The sequence below is a fragment of the Oncorhynchus clarkii genome, chromosome 7, assembly GCF_045791955.1.
Source record: "Oncorhynchus clarkii lewisi isolate Uvic-CL-2024 chromosome 7, UVic_Ocla_1.0, whole genome shotgun sequence".
Lineage (NCBI taxonomy): Eukaryota > Metazoa > Chordata > Actinopteri > Salmoniformes > Salmonidae > Oncorhynchus > Oncorhynchus clarkii.
Window position 1 is genome coordinate 61110484 of NC_092153.1, and position 25197 is coordinate 61135680.

The following is a 25197-nucleotide window of genomic DNA, read 5'->3' on the forward strand; positions in this document are numbered from 1 at the left end:
TGGAATGAAAGGCACAGTAATTTGGGAAAATATAATTTGTGATTTGTAAATTTTTTGATACACATATATTTGACTTTGTAGTTTCCCATAACTTTACCAATACAATACCTACACACTTGTGGCTCACTCGCTAGGGCGGAACGTCCTAGATCAACCATGGTCACAATCATTGAATTTTTTGAAGGAACTAATCAAAGTTTATCTGGGGTTTAAAAATGGATTTGATTTAAGATATGAACAAGTAGCCTATAGTTGTGAAGAATATGAAGCTAACAGAAAGTTACGGATTTCATGCTATTGGATTCAAGTCAATAGTAAGTATCAATTAATAGGTCAGTTCAATTCACGAATGCATAGCAGCCTGTATTTATAAACCATTTACGTCCATCGCCTGAGTTTAGTGGAATTATGATTGAACTGACCACGATTCTGTTTCATAAATTAGAGTTTATAGGGCTACTATAGCCTATACGCCTATGTAGGCGACGGTGCATTATGGCTATGGCGCATAATAGTTTACACCTAATCTACATTCCACCAGTAGTCTATTTAATAAGTCATGACATGATAGTTTTCCAAAATAGACCCCAGAACCTATAACAATCATTAAATTACAGAATCCTAAAACAATTACAATGGTAATGCAAGGCTTAATTTGGGCTATGGTCTAAATAAGCACAGCCTATTGATAGCCTATTGTCTTGATCGTATAGTGGACAATAAGATAGTTTTGTGGCATGTAATTGAAATCCTTAGTTGTGTATTTTCAATCAGTCACGTGCTCTAGGGGACGTGCATGGCCACGGTCAAGGACAACAACTGGCCCTACACCCTACTGCTGTTTTTAAAATTGCGTTTCGATATTGTTTGTGAATCACAACACTTTTATTTGCCAATATCGGTTATCTGGTATTACATTTCTCGTCCCACTTAAACACACGAACACACACACGCATTTGCTGAGTTGCAGTCTTTAAAGGCTGGGGGGACTGCGATAAGCTATTTGAGGGTATTTTGGGACGGGTGGGCAAGTGTCCATGCTGCTATTTCTGTGCGGAATGATCCGCGGATTCTCTCGACGCTTGAGCGCAAAGTAATAGCCTATGTACCGTCATGAGTATTTATCGACTGCGATCTGTTTACTGCAATAATAATTGGCGGCTTGTGTAGACTAATATCTTTCTCCGTAAACACTCGGACACATCCCTATTAGATCCCTCTTTAAAACGTGTATTTCCTGTGTAAATAACTGAGCAGTTGTCATGGAGGAGGTGAAAATGGTCTGGTTTAAGGCCGTCCCTTACTTAGCCCCACAAGGGCATGAATGAGGGCAGTGAAAATGGGTCCTGACTGCAAACGGCTCTTCTTTTGATTGGATTGATATTAATACCAAAAAGACTAATACATGTTTTGAGAAGTACATGTAATGTAGGCTTGTATAGGATATCCACTGTAAGATGTGAATTAGGTAGAGAAATTGCGCAAAAAGGATTTCTTGTCACGCAATTTGGGCCTATCAGTTCCATCACCAAATACTGAAATTCACTTACCTTCTATGCATTGATGATTATTGCTTGTTGTCTGCTACATATTTTCTATTATCCTTATAGTCATTATCATATTGAAAGCTTTAACTAGGCTATATTTTAATGTTATAAAATGTAGTCAGTAGCTGTATTATTGTCGAAGTGACAGTGTTTGCAAGGAATTTGGAATAAGTTCTCCCCTATAGGAATTTCGTTCATGAAAATACAGTATAGATGTCCTGAATTGTTTGTGCTGCGCTCTCTCTCTCTCTCTCTCTCTCTCTCTCTCTCTCTCTCTCTCTCTCTCTCTCTCTCTCTCTCTCTCTCTCTCTCTCTCTCTATCTCTCTATCTCTCTATCTCTCTATCTCTCTATCTCTCTATCTCTCTATCTCTCTATCTCTCTATCTCTCTATCTCTCTATCTCTCTATCTCTCTATCTCTCTCTCTCTCTCTCTCTCTCTATCTCTCTATCTCTCTATCTCTCTATCTCTCTATCTCTCTATCTCTCTCTCTCTCTCTCTCTCTCTCTCTCTCTCTCTCTCTCTCTCTCTCTCTCTCTCTCTCTCTCTCTCTCTCTCTCTCTCTCTCTCTCTCTCTCTCTCTCTCTCTCTCTCTCTCTCTCTCTCTCTCTCTCTCTCTCTCTCTCTCTCTCTCTCTCTCTCTCTCTCTCTCTCTCTCTCTCTCTCTCTCTCTCTCTCTCTCTCTCTCTCTCTCTCTCTCTCTCTCTCTCTCTCTCTCTCTCTCTCTCTCTCTCTCTCTCTCTCTCTCTATCTCATCTCATCTCATCTCATCTCATCTCAGTATTATTCAATATGTTACCCGTTTGTTGTCTCCACGTAATCAACTCACTTGCGAGTAGGCATATGCTATATTGTAAAAATTTGAATGTAGATAACTGCATTTTAGAATGTCCCATGTGATAAGATTTTGTTTTGTCTGTGTTGTTATGTAACATCATATCCAGTGTATAGAATACATTGGCGATTGTGTGCCCTGCCCTATACCAATATGAATTACATGAATGTTTCAATGTATGTGTAAGATTTATTATGTCTATTAAAATATGTAAACTTTTATATTATTATCATATTGTTAAGGTAGTTACAGTTCATATAAGGAAATCAGTCAGTTGAAATAAATGAATTGCGCCCTAACCTATTGATTTCACATGAATGCGAAAACAGATATGCATCTATTGGTCATAGATACCTTTAAAAAAATGGGCCTCACAATGGGTCTCAGGATCTCGTCGCGGTATTTCTGTTAATTCAAATTGCCATAGATTAACTGCAATTTTGCTCGTTGTCCGTAGCTCATGCCTGTCCATACCGTAATTCACAAGGTTGACGTCACCAAATACTGAAATTCACTTACCTTCTATGCATTGATGATTACAGCTTGTTGTCTTCTACATATTTTATATTATCCTTATAGTCATTATCATATTGAAAGCTATAAGTAGGCTATATTTTAATGTTATAAAAAGTGGTCAATATGACGCCATACACGGTCTGCGGTTGTGAGGCCAGTTGGACATGCTGCCAAATGCTTTAAAATGACATGGTAAAGAAATTAATGTTAAATTATCTGTCAAAAGCTCTGGTGGACATTCCTGCAGTCAGAATGCCAATTGCAGCTCCCTCAAACCTTGAGACGTCTGTGGCATTGTGTTGTGTGACAAAACTGCACATTTTAGAGTGGTCTTTTATTGTCCACAGCACACGGTGCACCTGTGTAATGATTTTGCTGTTTAATCAACTTCTTGATATGCCACACCTGTCAGGTGGATGGATTATCTTGACAAAGGATAAATGCTCACGAACAGCGATGTAAACAGATTTGTGCACAAAAGTTGAGAAAAATAATATTTTGTGCTTATGGATGTCTGGGATCTTTTATTTCATCTCATGAAACACGGGACAAGCACTTTACAAGTTGCGTTTATATTTTTGTTCTGTGTAATTGGAGTTATGATTAACATCAATATTGCTACAAGTGGAGGGGTTATAGACGTTTCTGTGTGCATGTAGGCTAAACATAAAGCACATGTAGAGTACACGCCATTCTGTGCATCCTAACAACCAACATAATACTGCAAACGCATTCACCTTACCCGAGGCGCACTAACAGAGGTAGCCTAACGCCTTTTTGATTCTCAGCCACTCATTTCAAGCAAATCATTTTATAAGGTATGTGAGTGAGTGGTACGAGAGCTGATAGCAATGCATCCAGTTATGTTTCCTTTTATAAACAAGCTGGACGTAGCAAGCTATGCTTTTACAAGGCTGCGAAGAGGATGCAATAAAATAATATATTTGCTGTGTAACACTTTTCCCGCTGCTTGCACATCCGCATAACAGTATGGTTAAGCAATATAGGCCGATTATCGGAAATTGCAACATGACGATATTTTTTTAGGAACGCATCAGTCTTTGTTTTGCTTTGCTCTTGAAATTTGTCATTTATCTTCAACCATACACTTTGCTTAATAGATGTAGTTTTATGAGAGGAACTTTAATTTGTGAAAACGTTTGTTTCTCAGCGCAGGTTTAGAACCATTGGACCGGGCCTTGTTACAGCTCCAGAGACCAAAAACATCAATAGCAACTACCACCTTGTGTTCAGAATAAAAAAGCTTATTCCATCATATTCATGCTTTTGCATAACTGGATTTGTCGCACTGAACTTGAGTTAACTTAATGCTTTATTTATAGAAATGCTTTCAGATTCCCACATTCACACGTAGGCCTGCCTCTGATCACGCATAGCCTACCTCTATTCAACTTGACATTGGGTTTAGCGAAAACATAGTATAGTGTTAATTTCGACCACTTTTAACTTTAAAGGCCATCCATAGGCTCTCTAGCCTAAATTAATTTTACAAATAATTTAAGAATTATCCAAATGTCTTGTATTGACCATATATCTGCGTTAAAAAACATGTATTTAAAAGCCTTTTTGAGATTTAGCTAATTATTTGGATTTTAGCCTATCGTAATCGGTTCTTAAATCTAACCTAGATATTGTATGTCTGCGAAAAAGAAACGAGAAGTGAATTAGGCTGCACTTAAAGGTAAAATTCACTAGTTTTGGCCATGCATGTTTAGTGGGGGGGGGGACAAGAGTCACAAATGTTAGGCATTACTCTTTATACAGAGCTATGTGTCTGCACTGATTATACTCCTGTTCTTGCTGTCAAACAACAAGTGTGAAATTTAGATTTAGTCTCAGGGTTACATTTTATCAAGTTGGCTAGTCACAATGTCTTATTCTAATTATTAATGCAGTTAAAGTATATCTTCCCATATGCACGGAGACGCTGAATGCGTTTTTCACCTAAACCTTTTGGTCAAATGTGTCTGTATAGACTTAACCTCCCTTTGCATCTGGTACGTCCAAGTGGAGCTGCTGAATGTATCATGTATATTGAAAATACAGATGCAAGTGTATGACATATATCAAATTGGATAACCAACAGCTAGTTTTGACTTTGAGACGGTCTGCAGTCTCTTTTATGGCGGCTTGTCTGTGAAGCTCAAAGGTCAGAGCTGTCTACGTTGACGCAGACCTTGAATGTGAGACCAAGGCCTCCCTCTGCGGAGAGAGACCGGCTGGGAGATTCTGTTTGAGAGTCTCTGCGCTCCATAGAGTTGTGTCGCATCCAAAAGGACATAAATCGCAATTTGGCCTCAAGAACGTTGTGTGCATTTTAGTTTTAGAGTTGAGTGTACTGTTTTAATAATTATATATATTTACAAAAGATAGGATAGAAAAGGCCAAGATAGCCTTCTTCAGATATTAATTATGCCACGAATGAGAACTTAATAAATGCTTTCCATATTTTCGGATGGTTTTACCAGATTTGTATGACATTTTATGTGACCATTTATTACATTGTTTTTCCTTACTTTAGTATATTGAGAAAATTTATATTTCAAGTAGATTTTTTCTATTTTCCATGTAAATGGCATAATTGATTGATTAGGTGAAGCGTAGGCCTAACATAAATATTAAATTGACCTCGGTCCAGGGATAAACAAAGAGAAAAGTTATAGGCTAGTTACAAGAAGTGAATATCACTGTTTTACGCGTGAGGTTTGTGTGTAAAACCAAAATACATCATTTTTGCCGTTTTCTGTTATGCCTTTTGAACTGTGCTGTAAGCGAAAACAATTATAGGTTTCCCAAAAAGTGTTATTGTGTTCATTCAGCATCTTGATCGAAAAACTACGGGATGTAACATTTGAGCGCTTCAGTATTAGCCTATAGTCAGATCACTAGTTTTTAGACGAGTTATTAAGGCCTACATGTCTGGAACTTCAGGATGAAAAAGCAATGGCATACCTTAACGTGAAGAAATTGTGTTTATTTTTTTGCTGATACGTTTCCTAACTGATAACGACTATTTAATAGGCTACTCCCCTCAGTTTTCTTCTTTCGAGTTGATCTATTTACAACTTAATGAAATTATATAATAGCCTATGCCAAGCAGCATATGCAAATACTGTTCGACGGATTGTGTGTAGTCGTTATCCAGGCTTAAGTTAATAACCATGCCTTGATAATGCCTTGATAACCATGCCTTGCCTCAAATGACATGATATACCTACATTATATACAGTAGGCTATAAGCATGAGTATTACAATGTTAATACCAATAATGTTTTCTATAATCAATACGCAAAAATGTTTAGTTTCTAATGAAACACAATAGTTTTATCAAACCAAGTAGAGAAAAATAGCCTGCTCCTGGATTTTTTAACAAACACGAGGACTGATTATAGGTCCATGTGCCTTTATTTTGCTTACAATAATGTATATTTATATCCACTAACCTGTGGGTTTAGATTAATCACTGGAAAATGCTTCTGGATACATTGTATTCTTAAAGAGGAAGTTTCCTTCATTCTTGCCCCTTCTTCCACCATTTGCTTTTCACTACCAAAGCCAATTGCCAAGTTCAGTCACCATTGTTTGTTTGTTTGTTTGCGCGTGCGTGCGTGTGTGCGTGTGCGCGCAAGGGGGAAATAAAGAGAGAAGAGAGAAGAAAGAGAGAGAAGAAAGAGAGGCCTACACAATTTAGCCTGGCGTATTCACTGTCTTTTATTGTCATAGCACTATTTAACGAGTTTCAAACCTTAGTTGTAGCCAACTAAAGTCTAAAGATTTGTCCCACTAAATTCGGTAAATCGGTGTCAAGGTCATATTTGGAGCATGTGCTGCTTATTTACAGACACCGTATCCCAATTCTCTATCAAGCAACCGATAGATCTTCAAATATGGCTTTGTGAACAATATATCAGTGATATCTGAACAACGAATCTAACGTAATATTGAATTACACTTCCTATCCAAACCTCAGACGAAGGTGTTGTTATCCCACCTTCTTCAGTGACAACAAATTAATTGAGGTTTTGTTTCAAAATCTATATGGGCGATGCCATTTTTTAAAGTGTTTGAACACAATTAAAACAAACAAACTAATCTAAAACTATTTTAGTTGTATCCGTTTGTATAAACTATTAAATTGTAGTTGGGCAATTTGTTCAACTCGGCAGATGTTGGTGTCTGTTATTAAGACTCTTCCAATGGAAGGAATTTAAATGTTCACATTTTCCGAGATGGCCTATGCCTTATTCTTCTTAATTTAAAAAAAAATGTGTATTTTCACAGATATAATGTAAACAACAACTGAATTGGAATAGGCATGTGCATTTATACGCCCCAATATAATATGGGAGCATGGTAAAACAAAAAGGTGGCCTATGCCAAATTAAGATTAGACCCTACATTTTTACAAATGTTTTTAAAAAATGTATTCTGCTTAGATTCTAAGTAAGTTTTATTTTTGCGATACTGCCTTTGTCTTTTCTTTTTGCGATACTGCTGTGCGTCTCCTCCTCATAGAATTTCGACCTTTACGCACGTTAAGCATTTTGACTTTATACACACTTATCAGATAGGTTTAAGTTTTACGCACACATTTTGTCTATTCTTATATTCAAAGTAGGCCTGTTATTAAATTGCCTAATTAATCGCCATAATGTCTTGATAACTAAAACGCATCACCTGCGTGTTTTTTAGAGTCATTGTCATCACATTACTGTATTTGGAATCTTGTTGGGCTGTTCAGTATGCATGTGCTAGGCCTTTCGACATAATCCTTCGTCATATTTGCCTTTGGGCTATAGGCCTACCTACTGTATGAAGACTTACATGCTTACTGAAAAATGCCATGCGCAAAACTATTTCAAAGGTGGATATCAAAGAAACATTTGTTTCCACATGAGTGCATCATACAAATGGCAGTGTTTTGATGTTCAAGGTTTCCACACATCTGCCCCAGAGGACGGTGCGGCACATCGTCCCAGTGTTTCCTGCCGTCTATGTGGGCGGGAACCCACATACAAATTGAAGGTCAAGTTAGTAAGCTCCTTATATGGGGCTCCACTGTCCATCGCAAATGTTTTGGGAAAAGGGCAAGAAAGACCGGTTAAAAAAATAGGGGGAAAAACTGTTATTTAAAGTCGTAGCTATATGGTGGTTGTATTTTATTTTAAAGTTCTCGTTGAGTATAAAGAAAGACTTACAACTTAGGTGGATAGAGAGAGACAGGAGAGGAAAGGTTCCAGGGCTCGTTTTGAAAGAATAAATTGTTTCTCAACAAGAATAGAAGATGTAATATATCCAAAGTGATCGGGATGCCAACTTCAAAAGCGGCAGTCTCCGCTAGATCTGAAGGCAGTAGTGTCTTGAGTTGGAAAGGAAATTAAACATCATAAAGAGAGAGGCTCAATTAGGGGCCCAATGCTTAAGCGCTACCGAATCCTGTAGGAAACAAAGACGGATATTCGGTAAGAAAATACAGATTCTATTTCCTCTCTCATAAATCTACTTTACCTTTCAGATACTTAAGAAAAACGTTTTACCGCGTTTTTTTGTTTGGTCTTAGATAGTCAAATGCCAAATGTCTCAAGTCAGCGAAAGTTCATCGTGTATTTTGGACATGTCGTGATTTTTAACCCAGGCTATTACTAAGCAATGTTATCCCATTTATTAATACTATAGAATCGGAAAAAGACTACCTTTTCGTTTGCGCTAGCATAGTAGCACGCATAATCTGAGCAACGCTATTTTCCCTTTTTTTTAATGAATAAATTCACACATTTGTGGTTACTTACGTTCATGTTTATTTTCACAAAGGTAGCACGGGATTTTATACGTTTTGTCAGAACATTATCAAAGTCAATGATGCATTACAATGTAGGCTTCCTTGTTGATTCGTGCATTGGTACGAACTGATATTGTCATTCTATCAGTTGATTTTAGAGTATGTCTATGCAAAATGGAGACATTGGCTGGTCCTGGGATATCGACCACATGACTTGTTATCCAAATATATGAAGGATAATTCTCAATTCATGAAGTTTATGACGCCTCTCGTCAAATAGCCAATGGGACGAACAAATAGACACGATTTGGCTTCCATTGAAACTCGGGCAGTTCAGTAAATGAATACAAATTAAATTAGCGTTTTTGATGGAAACTATCATTCAAAATATAATAGTACGGTAGGCTAAGTATGTTGGCCATGCGGGAATCAAATATCGGCCTACCCAATCATGATCTTGCAGGAATCATGTTCAAACCAACTGGGTCGTCATAACCCTAAAATTGGACAATTTCCAGTTGAATCTCAGCTAATTAACGGAATTGACTGATGAGGCCTTGGTGCAGCCATCGCTTGCATGCCCATAGTGGGTTTGAGAGCTCCACGGGACAGGGCACATGTAGTCTGAACGATAAAGACATGTGGGCCTCATTGGCTTATTATTGTTTGTCGTAGTGACAATATAGTGGTGGTATATAGTACTTTTATAGCTATTTAGGTTAGAGGTTGTTGTTTTGAGGGGGTATGCTTTCCACTGGATGTCCGTTTAATATTCCATTTGATCAATATGTGTTTGTTGTTGGCTCAATGCTTAATTACCATGTGACAGACACTACTGCATGTCGGTGTATTTTGGTTTGAACCAAGACAAGTGTGTTTTGTTAGTTCGTTTTTAATAATCTATTTGGATTTCAACGTTGATGAGACCTAATCACCTTGACGAGTTTTGTCTGAAGTATTACTGTTTTTGACAAGTTGATTCTTATCATTAGGCCAACTGCAAAAACGTTGCATTTGTTCCTGCACATGGAGGTACAAACGAAATCTAGACACTTGAGTGAATGTTGAGTCCTTTCCAAATACGGTGACGTAGGCTAATGGTTATTTGGGCTATATTAGGATTGAAAATATTGCCACAATTCGGCGTATTCATGCTCCAACGTATGTTATTTGAATAATGGATCAGATATATTACTAATCTATACAATGCAGACATTGCAAATGTATATACAGTATACAAAAAAATCGGCTTTATGATTGGCTTTAATCGTCAACTTTTGATAGGTCTATCATGGCTAACTCGAACATTGCTTATCGCTTATGGACCCACTTTATAAGTATTTGTTGTTTTTGTTGTTGTTTTTTTTAAGGAATAAGCTGTGCCTACTCAAATGTTTTCATGAATTTGTATGTAGCTTATTTAAGACATAGGAAACGCAATTAACCACAGCTTTGGTAATAGTAGGCTATATTAACTTGTTGCTGCTTTTGGGATCGTAACAAAATGAGTATTTGGTACGTCAGATGCCCATTTCCATATTTAAAAACCAGTGTAAAAGTCGCACACTAGGGAAGACAGGCAACCGACCTTAAGTTTAATTATAACGTTTTCAGTGTTTGTTGATACTAGTTTTTCCTGACAGCATCTAGACACATTGCTGTGCACAAGGTTTTCTCATTATTTTTGCCCATTTCCTATTTGTCCTAAGAGGCTTGTCCACGCCAGTCGTGCAGATTCAACCGACAAATGACAGACAATTCTCACAAATACATCTGCAAATTGCAGCCTATTCGTTTTTTTCTTCTTCGTATGATGCAAAAATGCAGTCATTGAAATAACACTAAATTCTAAACCATACGCCCACAAATTACTCTGCCACAAGGTGGAGAAAATTGTCCACTAAAATCAATCCACATCCCTTAATTGTTATATTAGACCCTATTGGAAGTGACAGACGTGCTATGAATAAACAATGAATTAAGAAAAAAAATCGTTATTATATATTTTCGCGGTTTTGGTGTTTGTTGCGCACACAAGCATAGAATAAATATATTTCGTTCGAGGAGCGATATTCTTTCAACGCTGACTCTCCCTGGGTTAGACCATACCTCAGCTAACCCTCCAAAATATTTTTTCATAGCACATTTTGGTTTGTTATATCCATGAGTGGGCTACCCTCTACATAAATTATCCCACCAATAACGAGACAGAAAAATCCACTCATTTAACGTTGGGTACTTTATCGTAAAGTATTTTGTTCATTGTTTATCATTGTTTTAGGCTATATATTGTAGCCTATGTTTATAGCCTTTCATCTATATGGCTAATTTCCATAATCAATAGGCTATCACATGATAAATCCTCTCTTCTTCAATTATGGTTCGCCAAACAACTTGCACAACCAAGGCCTACTGTTGTGTGCTTCGGCCTACTGCACAGTTAACTTATGGTATCTTCACGTAAGGGCCTATGTGTTAAAAACCTGTTTCCCATTTTCAGTCGCTGTGGCTCGTTGCTTTTGCCAGGACCTCAGTGTAACCATGGCCTTTTTTGTTGATGCTTGAATCTCTTCACAGCTCATACAACCGAATTTAATAGGTTGGCTTACATCCAATTAAAATCATCTGGGCCATGAGGGGACAATAATGTTATTTCACACGCTTGCCACATTGAGCGCTTGTTTCAGCTCGAATTTATGTAGGTATATACATTTGATGAAGCTAACTTGACCACTGTCTTGAGAGAAAATATAGCCTATCCTCTTCTCCCTTTTGTCTCTATTTTCATGATTTCTCTTTGGATTAAAAATACTCAAGGTCTATAGTTGTTGGTTTAAAATAATGGGTGGTGTTGCCTTACGTGGATTTCGCGGACAGACACTTTGTCAAGTCTTCTCCACAACAGTGTTATTTTCAAGCAGCCAATGGCAAATATTTACAAAAAAGATCGAGTTCAAGTCTCATGACGCTAGAGACAATTGACGCTTTTAGGGATATTAGGATACCCTCATCGAGATTATATTTGTTACACACAATATTAAACGGTTGAAGAGAGACAGACAGTTTTAGGAGAAATATCTTAATTCAAGTCGAAGGAATATCTCGATTTGTTTTATATCAGTGTACTACTGCGAACAGGCTTGAGCTAACTTAGCTTTCCAAGTGCACGCAGGCCTTCATGAAAGCAATGTAGCCACTCATATTCAGATGCTATAGGCTACATGCTAATCTGTATTGAGAAATAATCTGTAGAAATAATTTGTATTGTGCCTAAAAGAAACAGTATAGCCAGTATGTTCAAATGAACACTGTATTGTGCACTTGGCATCCCTGCAGTTTGGAAGAGAGCACTTAATGGCCATACACGGCCGACTGTCCCAGGAAGAGAATACCATTTTTATGGCAGGCTATTTGTTTATTAGTTCTACTGCTCTCCGGGTGCAGTTTATGCGTACCGAGATTCAATCTTATCTTTTGCTGAATGTGACAAGAGATATACAGATAAATTTCAAAGCAAACGCTATTGCTAACATTATATTGTGCACACATCGCACCTCTCTTTTCTTGAATTTCAACAGCTTTAGAATGCATGCATGTAGCCTATGAAATATTTAACACAGTAAGTAAACACAATGATGTATAGTCTTCATGTAAGTGTCTGTTTCGGGTATGCTACATTTTGTGATTGTGGTCGAGATGGAAGGAATTAAAATGGCACACATTTTTGTAAACTTCGCTCCTTTCAACAAAAGCCTACTAGCCAAATAGGTGAAGAAAAGTCCATTTACTGCAGCTCTTCCGCCTTTTATGGTGGTTGCTTGCAGGATTTTGGTGGTCAAATTCAAGTGCTGTGTCTGTACAGCTGTCGGATTTCTTTGTACTTGATTGCAGGCTTCTTGCGCCTCGACCTGAGGTCCTGAACATGTTCCTGCTTTTTTTTTTTTTTTACTTTTATTTAACTAGGCAAGTCAGTTAAGAACGAATTCTTATCTTCAATGACGGCCTAGGAACTGTGGGTTATCTGCCTTGTTCAGGGGTAGAACGACAGGTTTTTACCTTGTCAACTCGTGGATTCGATCTTGAAAACTTTTGTTTACTAGTCCAACGCTCTAACCACTAGGCTACTTGCTGCCTGCCACATGAAACTCAAACGATGCGGTATTTATTTGTCCGCACAGCATAACGCTGAAGCTTTAGCACTTTCTGTAAGAAGTCTGGCATTATATATTGAACACTATTATATATTAACATTATTTATTGAGCGCTTTTCCTAATTTCTAGTTCAATGAAACTCTTTGGTCTTTGTTAGTGATGGAAAACTTATGTTTTCGAATATGCATAATGGCTTGTCATCCCGGGTTCTGGTTGATGCAAAAATGCATGGAAGAAATCTAATGTGCTATAGAGAGCTTGCATTCCTTTTATGTCTTCTCCCTTTTTAGCCTATTCCCAACGTGCAAAGTGCAAACGTAGGGACTTCCGAACACGTGTAGGGAAATGTTATGGTAAAGCCATATTTATATTTGGATTTATCTGGAATATAAATTAAATAATAAATTAAAATGAGTAAAATGTCACAGACCGAGCATTTATCCCATAAATAGATGGCCAATATACAAATACAATGATATTAAGTGGTTTGTATAATTTGTCGAACGTATATAAATCTCGACGTGTAGGCATATAAGCTAAAATCTACATATGTAAAGCCGGGTTAATGTCTAAACATATTCATACAGGGAAAAGCATGGGTGCGTGCGCGCGCGCACACACACACACACACACACACAAACACAGGTTATAAACTCAAGAACTATGTTTTTGTTCTCTGACTTCCTTGTTTCCATCACGTCGTCAAACACTGGCCTAACAAAAAAATATAATCAGAATTTCGATGCAAATGTACATTCATGTTTCTTTCCGTGATCTTGGTTATGGGGGTAGAGCAATGACCCGCGTTAAAATTGGGTTCTTAACGCGATTTTTAATAAACCAGTTATTACAACAGGTTTAATTGGAATTCATAACATATAAACTAAACCATCCGACTAGATGATAATAAACATTTGATCTACATTTGATTTGCTGAAATATCAGGCTATATGGAAATTGGGCCTTCATGCAAATTCATTCACAAAAGACGATTCTAAGTGTTATCATCATTTATTTGTAATAATTCAAGAGTTTGTAGAATATGTTCAATATTCACTTCAAGTTTTTTTTATAGGATAGAGGATTAATAGAGGTCTTTCATTGGTAGGAAAATAAATTGGGGAAAGGGGTAATCTCAAACACTGCACGCTCACGTGGGCAGCAAAAGAACCATTATAGCTGACATTTGCATGGCCTCATAATAATAATAACCATAATAATAGTAATAATAATAACATTAATGATCATTATTATTATAATCAAAAACCCGTACCTGTTAGTTATTTACTATGCATTGCATTGCGAGTACTATACCGTACAATAGTTTGTATTATGATTATATCGTTCAGAGACTAAAGCATAAAATGTTAAGATACCTGATATTGATTTTTATAATACTCATGCGGTGTTGGAAAACCAATCGTTTGAACCTTCTATATTTTACCTAAGTGAACCACTCCTACACATGTAAGTGTTCCAAATTGATATATGACAATATCTACTTTCAATCACGTGTCTTGGGGCGACTTAGACGGATAGCACGTCATCTCGCCTTCCCAAATGTTCTCCTTCTGCAGTTCGAATCCAAAACATCTATCTATAGTGCAAGAGAACGGGGAGAAAGATGTTTAACTCGGTTAATCTGGGAAACTTCTGCTCACAGACGCGAAAAGACAGGACTTCCGAGTTCGGAGACAGAGCGAGCTGTGCGTCCAACCTTTACCTCCCCAGCTGCACATATTACGTCCCCGAATTTTCTGCTGTCTCTTCGTTCCTGCCACAGGCCCCATCTCGGCAAATCACATACCCGTACTCCACGAACCTCTCCCAAGTGCAACCGGTTCGGGACGTTTCTTACGGTTTGGACCCCTCAACTAAGTGGCACCATAGAGGGAACTATGCGTCCTGCTACTCTGGGGAGGAACTGGTACATAGAGACTGCCTTCCGCCATCGTCCACCATGACAGACATGCTGATGAAAAACGAAAGTGTATACAGTCATCACCATCATCACCACAACCACCCAAGCTCCAACCACCTATCCACGGGCTTTTATTCGGGTGTGGGGAAAAACCACGTTCTACCGCAGGGCTTTGATCGCTTTTTCGAAAGCACACACAATGGGACTGAAAACAGCTCGACAGAGAACTGTGTCCAGAACGGCGAATCCAGTAAGCTGGATTCGGCGTCTCAGCCGCCTGCCGCCCTCCTCCATAGCGCCACAGGCCCTGAGAAAGACCCAGAGGATGAAGAGGAAAACGTTAATTCTGGTTCTTGTGCTTCTTCATCGGGCAAGAAAGACGACAGCGCCAACAAAACAAGCCACTCGAGTAGGTACCGAAGCTGTAAAAAAAGGTTAAAGGACTAGCCCGGTATTTTTGTCGGTCAGATTTTATGTGGAGTTTTATAAGCATTCAACGGATTTTATTATAATCTACAAAGCTCTTTCTTCCAACAAGAAAACATTTTACGATGGGAAAGCGCTTTGAAAAAAACGATACGTTACACACAGGCAGCAGGCAGCAGCTCTCCCAGTCTGTGAAATTTTAATAGCCCGCTATTGTGACAAACGGTAACTTTGGTCATGAACTTGCGCTGGGCGATGTTTCACCAAGTTGTCGAGGGTAAAAAGCAATTGAGCAGAACACTGCTTTTGGGTGTCCTTTGATTCCCCCCCCCCCCTTCTCAGCAGCCTCCTGTAAAATGCAGAAATGCTACTGTGTTGCTACTCTGGACAGGTTGCTTTACTCATTAACAGCAGCATATTTGTTCGATCGAGATTGCATATAAAAAATAATAGCCTAATAATAGTTGTGATAATCATATTGTTTTGTTTCTTTGGGACCTATGCTCTTCTCAAAACGGGCATATGTATTGGTAACCGTGCAAGTAGGCTAGCCCAGTATTTTAGTTTTTAGGGTAATCAATTATTTAAAACTTCCAAGCGTTGAGATCTTACTCTAGGCTATTCTGTAAATCACCAACAAACTCGTTCGGTTTTGTTATAGTCCATGTAGAATATGATAAACCAATAAGCAAATAGCCTAGATATAATTCACTCATATTCATTTGAGACTAATTAACAGTGGCTCCCAGTCCGTAGGCCCAAGCGCCCCCATAGAGGCATGGAAGAATTTGTTTCTAGCCTATAATTATATCCCACCTATTTGATTGGCAGTAATGCTATCTAGGTATCCAGTGTTAATTCGCTATAGATGATCGCATTATGATATGAAAGGAAGGTTCATTTTTTCCATGATAGCCATATATTCCCATTTATTATGGCAGTGTTGAGTGGGGAATGTAAGGCAGGTAGTGAGTGAGGTGATGAAGTGCAATGTCTTTGTCGTTTCGTGAATAGCGTTACAAAACTCGTCAAGAGATTTTATAGAGATGGTTGATTATCGTTGTATGTTACAAGAGGATGGCACTGGGGGCCATGGATTTAAGGATACAGAGAAAGAAAATGAATGTGCAGGCTTGAGGGTAGGCTACGTGTTTAGGACACTTGCATTTTATCAAACTTAACATACCTACGTTCTGAATCCCCATACGTTTCAGCGTGTATCGTAATGCTTGTTTTATTTGAAAAAACACTCGACCTTACATTCTCCTGATTATTTGTTTTATATTGCTCTAAGGTACACCACGCACCAGGAAGAAGAGGTGTCCTTACACGAAGTTCCAGATTCGGGAACTGGAAAGAGAGTTCTTCTTTAATGTTTATATCAACAAGGAGAAACGGTTGCAGCTCTCCAGAATGCTAAACCTCACTGACCGTCAGGTCAAAATCTGGTTCCAGAACCGCCGAATGAAAGAAAAGAAATTAAGCCGAGATCGGCTGCAGTATTTTTCTGGAAATCCCTTATTGTGAACTAAACTCTAAACTGGTAGCTTTGGTGAGAAATAATCATAAATATTATAATCTCTAAAACTGAATTGCCTTTGGAGGACAAGGCCGGACTCGACTGGCCAAAAACAAGTGTTAGGTCATTCATGGAAACGCTGGGACTGGAAAGAAAATATGTTATCAATATGTTTTACGTTTCCTTGTTTTGTTGAACCAATAACATGAACCAGCATAAAACAAGACATTCGAGAAATGTATCTCTGACAATAGCAGAGCAATGAAGGTAAACTATTCCATTTTTTTCCAATTAAAGATTTATATTTACCGTTTGTCACATTCGGCCAAACATTTGAAACATTGTAATGGCAAGTACAACATCAGTATTTATTTTTGTTTGATTATATCCTATTTCGATTCACTTGTGAAATTCTGTCTTTCCAGTGACATTTCTCTCTTTATCTCTGTATTACATCATTATCCTTTCTTTGTGAAAATGATTTTGCTACAAACTGAACCGACTTGAGGACAGCCGCACAGACTCTTCTTCATAGATATGCAGACATATAAACATTTTTGCAGCAACCAAGAACTTCGACACGAATCATCGGTCCCAAATGAATCTCCTTTGACTATATGACTGTATATATATTTCATTTGTTTATAAAATGTTATCACTTAACCTAATTATTATATTTTCAAGAATTCTGAAAATAACTTAGCTCTAGGGCTAATAACAAGCTCTTTGACTATAGCGAGCTTTTTGTTGATTGCTTTCCATTTACATGTTATGCAGTATTAAGATATGACGTTGCATAAGCCTATATGCATCAAGTGAAAGAATGTAACATAAAAATAAACGAATAGTGATTCTTACAACAAGCCATTCTTTGAGAGTTGTATATTATTATTTTTACTGGGTCAAGGTCTGTATTTCAACGATCAACTACCAAGAACGTAATATTATACTTTGTGTATTCATGCAGAATGCTTGGTCTTTTGCAGAATCAGTTGGGCTAGTCCTCAATGCTTGTAGAAGATCATTGCAAGTTACGTTCTACTTGACTTCTTAAGTAGGCCCTTAATAGCACAGTATACAAATAAAACGCCGTGAAACCCTATACATGTCCCTGACAAGTCGTTGAGATTTCATGTTAAGATTCATGGAAAATAAGTATAGGCTCTTTCTCAGAACTCAACTAGGTAGGCTAATTGATACAAATCAAAAATCCTTGTCTACACACAAATCAATAGGCTAAAACTAGGTAAAATGTCAGATTAAAATATTAGGAGTGCTTGTAACATAGTTAAACTATTTGTCATGAACATGAGGGTGCTACATTTGTCTTAATTGCCCACTTCTCTTATTTTCACGGAAAACTCTGCAAATAATTAGAGGTGCTATAATGTTGAATTTGTTTTCGTCCATGTATGACCTATATGTAAAGTAAAACACAGTTGCGTGTGCGTGCATGTGTGCGCGTGTTAGTGATGTTGTTGAGTGAATGTGTCAATGAGCTGGCCTGGTCTAGACACTGTCATAAAGACAGGGGCACTAAATAGCTACTTTTCTCTTAATTACACCGTCTGCCCAGTGGAGAGATTCCTTCCATCGTAAATAGAGAGGTCGAGTAGGCTATAGGTGGCCGTTTACGTAAAAACATATAAACATCCTATTTAAAACATGTCTGATTTAGATAACATCCCGAGCGCACTATCTTCACGTCATCCACTAGGCCTATATCTTTATCCATTTGCGCTTGGGACAACAAAACGACGACAACTTGGATAACCGTTTCTGGAGAGAAAAAAACTCAAGTTTATCGACCATTTGGTATAGGCCTTTACCTCACCACTGATGTCCTGCGGCTGTGACATGTTTTTTACTCTGTGGCTGCCGACGCATTTACGCATAGGCTATATCTAATGTAATTCATACCGATGCGCAACAATTTACAGATATGGAGGACTTTGAACGTTTAGGTGTATTTTGATGTATTGCGAGAAAGAAATATATATTGTCTTTGAACTTTCGTGAAGTCAAGGCCATCACCTTTAACCCTACGCAATAAAGTTGAATCCGAGACTGGCTTTGCTCTCGAAAATGCGGGTACCAACTGGTGAGCCAGCCAATGAGGGTTGCAAACGAAAGAGTGTCGGGGGGAATGGGGGATGGGGTTTGAAGGGGGATGTTTAGAGAACCTACCATTGACCTCTTGAAAACTGACGCCATAATGGGCTAATGTTTTTTTTTCAACCTGTTATGAATGTGTTAGATTTTTGAAAAACAATTTGGCATGTTTTGTTTGCTATTGTTTAATTTGAGGTATTTGTGAACCCAAAATAAGCAAAACAGTTAGTCTGTATTGGATACGCTTCATATGCATGATCATACTATTATAATTCATTTGCTGTAGGCTAATTGAAATGGAAAAGCAGGCCCAATTTGACATCTGGAGTGCAGCAATTTGACGTCCTCAAGCAATTGAATAGTGTAACATGTATTTTATTAAAACCAGATTGGAACATTGAGGTCTAAGTGTATAACACTGTCCAACACTTCAAATAACCTAAACGTTTTGCATTTTCCATATTTTCATGTGGCCTCATATGGGCTACTTCAAAAGTCTCATACATACAGGATGAAATAATAGTTAGATATAGGCCTACATATACTGAGTGTACAAAATATTAGGAATAGCCTCTATTTCCATGACATAGACTGACCATGTGATTCCAGGTGAAAGTTATGATCCCTTATTGTTGTCACTTGTTAAATCCACTAGAATCAGTGTAGATGAAGGGAAGAATGATTTTTAAGCCTTGAGACAATTGAGACATCAAATCAATCAAATGTATTTATAAAGCCTTTCTTACGTCAGCTGATGTCACAAAGTGCTGTACATAAACCCAGCCTAAAACCCCAAACAGCATGCAATGCAGGTGTAGAAGCACCATGGCTAGGAAAAACTCCCTAGAAAGGCCAGAACCTAGGAAGAAACCTAGAGAGGAACCAGGCTATGAGGGGTAGCCAGTCCTCTTCTGGCTGTGCCAGGTGGAGATTATAACAGAACATGGCCAAGATGTTCAAATGTTCATAGATGACCAGCTGGGTCAAATAATAAGAATCACAGTGGTTGTAGAGGGCGCAATGGGTCAGCACCTCAGGAATAAATGTCAGTTGGCTTTTCATAGTCGATCATTCAGAGTATCTCTATCGCTCCTGCAGTCTCTAGAGAGTTGAAAACAACAGGTCTGGGACAGGTAGCACATCCGGTGAACAAGTCAGGGTTCCATAGCCGCAGGCAGAACAGTTGAAACTGGAGCAGCAGCAAGACCAGGTGGACTGGGGACATGGTCTTAGGGCTCAGGTCCTCCAAAACAGAAAGAAAGAAAGAAAGAAAGAAAGAAAGAAAGAAAGAAAGAAAGAAAAAGAGAGAGAGAGAATTAGAGAGCATACTTAAATTCACACAGGAACCCTGATAAGACAGGATAAATTCTCCAGATATAACAGACTGACACTAGCCCCCCAACACATAAACTATTGCAGCATAAACTATTGCAGACATGGATTGTGTATGTGTGCCATTCAGAGGGTGAATGGGTAAGACAACAAATTTAAGTGTCTTTGAGTCGGGTATGGTAGTATGTGGCAGGCGCATTGGCTTGAGTGTATCAAGAATTGGAACACGTGGGTTGTTGACGCTCAACAGTGTTCGGTGTGTATCAAGAATGGTCCCCACAAAGGACAGACATCCAGCCAACTTGACACTACTGTGGGAAGCATTGGAGTCAACATGGGGCAGCACCTCTGTGGAATGCTTTCCTCACCTTGTAGAGTCTATGCCCCGACAAATTGAGGCTGTTCTGAGGGCTAACGTGTGTGCAACTCAATATTAGGTAGGTACTCCTAATGTTTTGTACACTCGGTGTATTTCAAATATGCCTTTTCCATTTAGTTCCAAATACAAAATGGATTGGCTGATGACCAAACATGTATAATTTTGGCTTATAGCTCAAGTAACCCCCCCTCAAACTAATTTAGCATAATATGCCTACCGGGTGATAAAATACATATGGCTGAGGGAAGAGGAGTAGGTTCTGGATCAATGATGGAGATCAAGACTCTCACACTACTGCTCTCACACCCCGCTGAGGGACCTTGGGCCTGAACTGGAGTTTTTCACAACTCAGTGTCCCTCTCACGGCATCAGATTGCCTGCTCTTCTTGGCTCTCGCCTCTCCCTCATTTTACTATTGTGTGCATGTGCCTATGAGACCGGCGGTCTCTGGAGTGTGTCTGGTGGTGTCCAACGTCACTCAAAGGTGTGTCAGATCTCTGTTTACAATATTGACATAATCAATACATGCTCTCCTAATGGACCTCTTGACATTATTAATCGGGTAGGAGTTGTGGCTGTGGTACAATCAAATAAATCCAGACCCCCACACAAATCCAGGGCCCCACAAAAAACTGCGCTTTATTTGGTGTTACGTCAATTTTGTTATGACCACGAGGCGACGCTTCCGCACCAGATAGACAATTGTTGAACAAGGCCCTAATGGTACGATAGCCCTCTATTGAGAAGAGAACCACAGGGAGGAGAAAGAAGAATAGCTACTTTGATTATAGCCTACATTGCTTGTAAGCTACAGGGACAACTGCGATACCAGCGTGCTCTTTTGAAGGATTTGTTAGTATGGGTCTTAAAAAATAATATTTAGCCTATAAGCTAGCTAGGCTTATGGTATGAAGGCATGCAGTGAAACATCTTTAGGAAATCAAGGTCAGGTTTCCAAAAAGCAATTGTTTGTGCGTAAAGGTCTTTCTGGTGTATGGTGTGCATAATGGTGGGTGGGTGTGTGACAGAGCATTATTTCAGAGAACGAGATTTCGCTTAACCCAGCAAGACGATGACAAGCCTATGTGCAGTTTGGTAAATTGTTTAAGATTTTTTACGACGTTCAAACGTAATATTATACTGACTTATCTTGTGGGCCTATATAACACGAGGCAGATTTATAATTTGATTTAAGGCAGAGAACCTGCGTCGAGCATAAATGTACCATTCGTATTTTGCAATTGAAGCCTGCTTCAATTGCAAAATAGCTCAACGTTGTTTCAAATGTAATATTATTTTACTGTTACGGCATGAAGGCGGACTCAATTTTAATGTGTGTTGTGGAGGATTAGCTGCAAGGATTTAGGTTTTTATTTTACTAGGCAAGTCAGTTAAGAACAAATTCTTATTTTCAATGAAGGCCTAGGAACAGTGGGTTAACTGCCTGTTCAGGGGCAGAACGACAGATTTGTACCTTGTCAGCTCGGTGGTTTGAACTTGCAACCTTCCGGTCCAACGCTCTAACCACTAGGCTACCCTGCCGCCCGTTTTCGGGAATGCTTCGAGAAAAGTAATTCACATTCCCTTCAAGAAAAGTACCGTGAAGCATGAAATAGTAATAAGTAGCCTAAAACACATATATAATTAGCCCGTATAGTAGTCTAATCATATTAAGCTAAAATGAATTACTAATATAGGAATGTGAATGTGAAGAATAAGAACATGTATATAAATAATAATAGTCCGTTTAATGTTGGCAACGGGTGTTTAACCATTAAAACGTTTCCATTGATTCAACTTCTTATCATTAAGATTGCAATTTTCAGAAAATGTGCATGCTATTTTTCAATTCAGACTGGTATTTTATGTGCTCGTGTTTATATTCTAACTTGTAAACTTTCTATGCAGGTCTAGACCCCTGGCCCGTTCAGCGTACCCGCGCATGTAAGCTATCTGTGTGCATGGGTGTGCATATGTTAAGGTCGTTCACCCTGGGGTATTGGAATGTCACAGGATTTGAGCACGAGTGTGTGTTTTGTGTAATAATATTCTATATTTTAAGGCTTTGGGGTGTAGTGAGTCGGCAGCAAGGTGACCACATCTGGCTCATACCTTCTTATTTAAGCAATGTTTTTTCAGATGTGTTGAATTCCATCGCGATACCCAATAAAACCAATAGATTTATACATATTTTAAGGCTACTTTATTAATCGAAAACCCTTTATAGAAAGCCCAGATGTTAATATTTTTTGCCTACTGAAAACATCTGACTGATCCGATGTTTTTCTACGGATCTTATTTATGAAATATACACTTATATTATGTTATAGTGCTATTAATATGTTATACAGAAAATGAAACCATGGTAATCCAATACGTTTCATATACAAATTAAGATAGTTGCACATTATGTCCTCCAAATAATAAAATGGGTATAAAACACTAACAGTTCAGCACACTGTGCCTACTTCAAGGCTTTTTGGAATTATAACGCTGATTTTACTGAAAGCTGACGGGTCTATTCATTTATTTAATTATACAAGAGCCAACAAGCAATCACAATGCCTTGGATCAGTTCTGTCTAAACACACCCTTATAAAAAATATGTGTTTTGTTCCTAATGATATAGGCCTACTGACAATATCTTGTTGATATTCACAAATGTGTGGAAGACGGGTCGACCAGGTGCTACGGACAACACTCAGTCACATAACTTATCTTGCTCCTCACCGTCAGCCCGTCCTCTTTAAATACGTCATTGATATCAAGTAGGCCTATGCTCCAGAAATGGGCTACATATCCTTTTTTGTGATCTTAAGAACCAACCTCTGAATGTAATCCAGTTCCTGCCATGTATTAAACTCACATAGCCTCTAAGCCAACTCACCACACTGAACGAGGCGGGATCTCTAACAATCATTTTTAAGATTGTAAATGAAGCCTCTGTGCCCTATAGGCAGGCCAGCTATGGGCCTAGCTGTTTTGTTTTATTTCATACAAACATAAGGACGCGATATTATCAATTGTAACATGGACAGCCACATCACCATTTTGTATTGCTTTGAAATCAAGCTCATTCTCAAAGGGCTGAATTTTTATTTTAGAAATGGCCAAGTACGGGATGTTTCGCATAAATCATGTAAGCTATTGATATGAATGGGCGATTTAAGATGCGTGCAGATATAGCCTAGCCCTACCGTTATAGGATTCGACCAGCATAGCCTACATTCACTTTCTATCCCCCTGATCCGTGTTTAAATCGTTAGGCTACACCATAACATGCTGTGAAAAGGCTGGATCATTGTCAGTGACCTCCCCGTCGGCGCCATTGAGGGCAAAAGTCGCAGCAAAAAAACCAGTTTTTCAATAATTCTTAGATGGTAGGCTATAGTTCACTAATTTGTGGATTACATTTATTTTGAATTGCAAGGCTCTCTGGCAGATTATGACAGCGACACGTTAACTGAGAAGTTAGATCAAATATAGGCTTATATGCATATATTCCAGTAAAGGAGAATGTAATGTTATGTTGTATTTTCTAAATCACCATGGATTATGTAGTCTAGGTCAACAGGAAGATAACTTAACTAAGTAAAATATGAACGATTCGGATGCACATCTAGTATAGTTCACCATATATAATAATGCATGCCACTAGCAAACTACATTTTGTTTCTGTAAGTGATCTTTGCGGGAATTAAACCCACGATCATAGCATTTCTAGCAGTGTGTTCTGTAGGCTACTTACTGAGTCACACAACACAATTAACACTTACATGATTGAATCCAATGATTAAGGATCAGCGAAGAAAGGTCAACATTCAATTGTCACTATATTATTATTTTCTCTTCTGTAGGTTTTCTCATGCTATGGGGAAACAGATGACTCTCTATGAAATTGCCTCTCAAACAATTTGTTTTACCAATATATTGGCATATAAGCCTCAAACAAGTAATGGCAGTAAGTTTTACAAGAAAATAGATGGAAATAGATTAACCATGATAAAATGGGTTTATTTAAAGCAACAAGCCCGATGGGGTGTGGTATATGGCCAATATACCATGGCAAAGGGCTGTTCTTATGCATGATGCAACGCAGAGTGCCTGGACACAGCCCGTAGATGTGGTATATTGTCCATATCCCACAAACCCCCGAGGTGCCTTATTGCTATTATAAACTGATTACCAACTTAATTAGAGCTGTAAAAATAAATGTGTTGGCATACCTGTGGTATACGGTCTGATATACCACGTCTGTCAGCCAATCAGCATTCAGGGCTCGAACCACCCAGTTTATAATTAAACTGTATAATGAACATTACGTTGGTAGACAGTTTCTAATAGCAATAGGGAACCTTGGGGGGTTGTTGCCAATTTACCACGGCATCCAGGCACTCCGCATTGCGTTGTGCGTAAGAACAGCCCTTAAACTTAGTATATTGGCCATATACCACACCCCTCGAGCCTTCTTGCTTAATTACATCATGGCATTGATGAACAATCTTTCTGATTGGCTTGAAGAGCATTCTAGAGAGCTCGTTATTTCCTTGTAAAGCACGGTATATCAGTTAAATGGTTATAGTTCATTCTTACATGTTCTATTCAGCTGCTTTTGAAAGCTAAAGTCGAATTGAAAACATTTTCTGGTATTGAATTCG

General features: G+C 38.4%; 1 protein-coding gene across 1 annotated transcript; it reads left to right on the forward strand.

The window, feature by feature from the left end:
* Positions 1 to 14474: 14474 nt before the first annotated feature.
* LOC139414370 (homeobox protein Hox-C11a-like) lies at positions 14475 to 16724 on the forward strand. Its single transcript, XM_071162286.1, has 3 exons — positions 14475 to 15180; positions 15937 to 15945; positions 16492 to 16724. Exons 1-3 carry the CDS (start codon positions 14475 to 14477, stop codon positions 16722 to 16724), a joined length of 948 nt encoding a protein of 315 aa, XP_071018387.1.
* The last annotated feature ends 8473 nt before the right edge of the window (positions 16725 to 25197 follow it).

Bases quoted from the DNA above. Each gene is read 5' to 3' on its own strand.
- LOC139414370 (XM_071162286.1), top strand. From the start codon at position 14,475: ATGTTTAACTCGGTTAATCTGGGAAACTTCTGCTCACAGACGCGAAAA.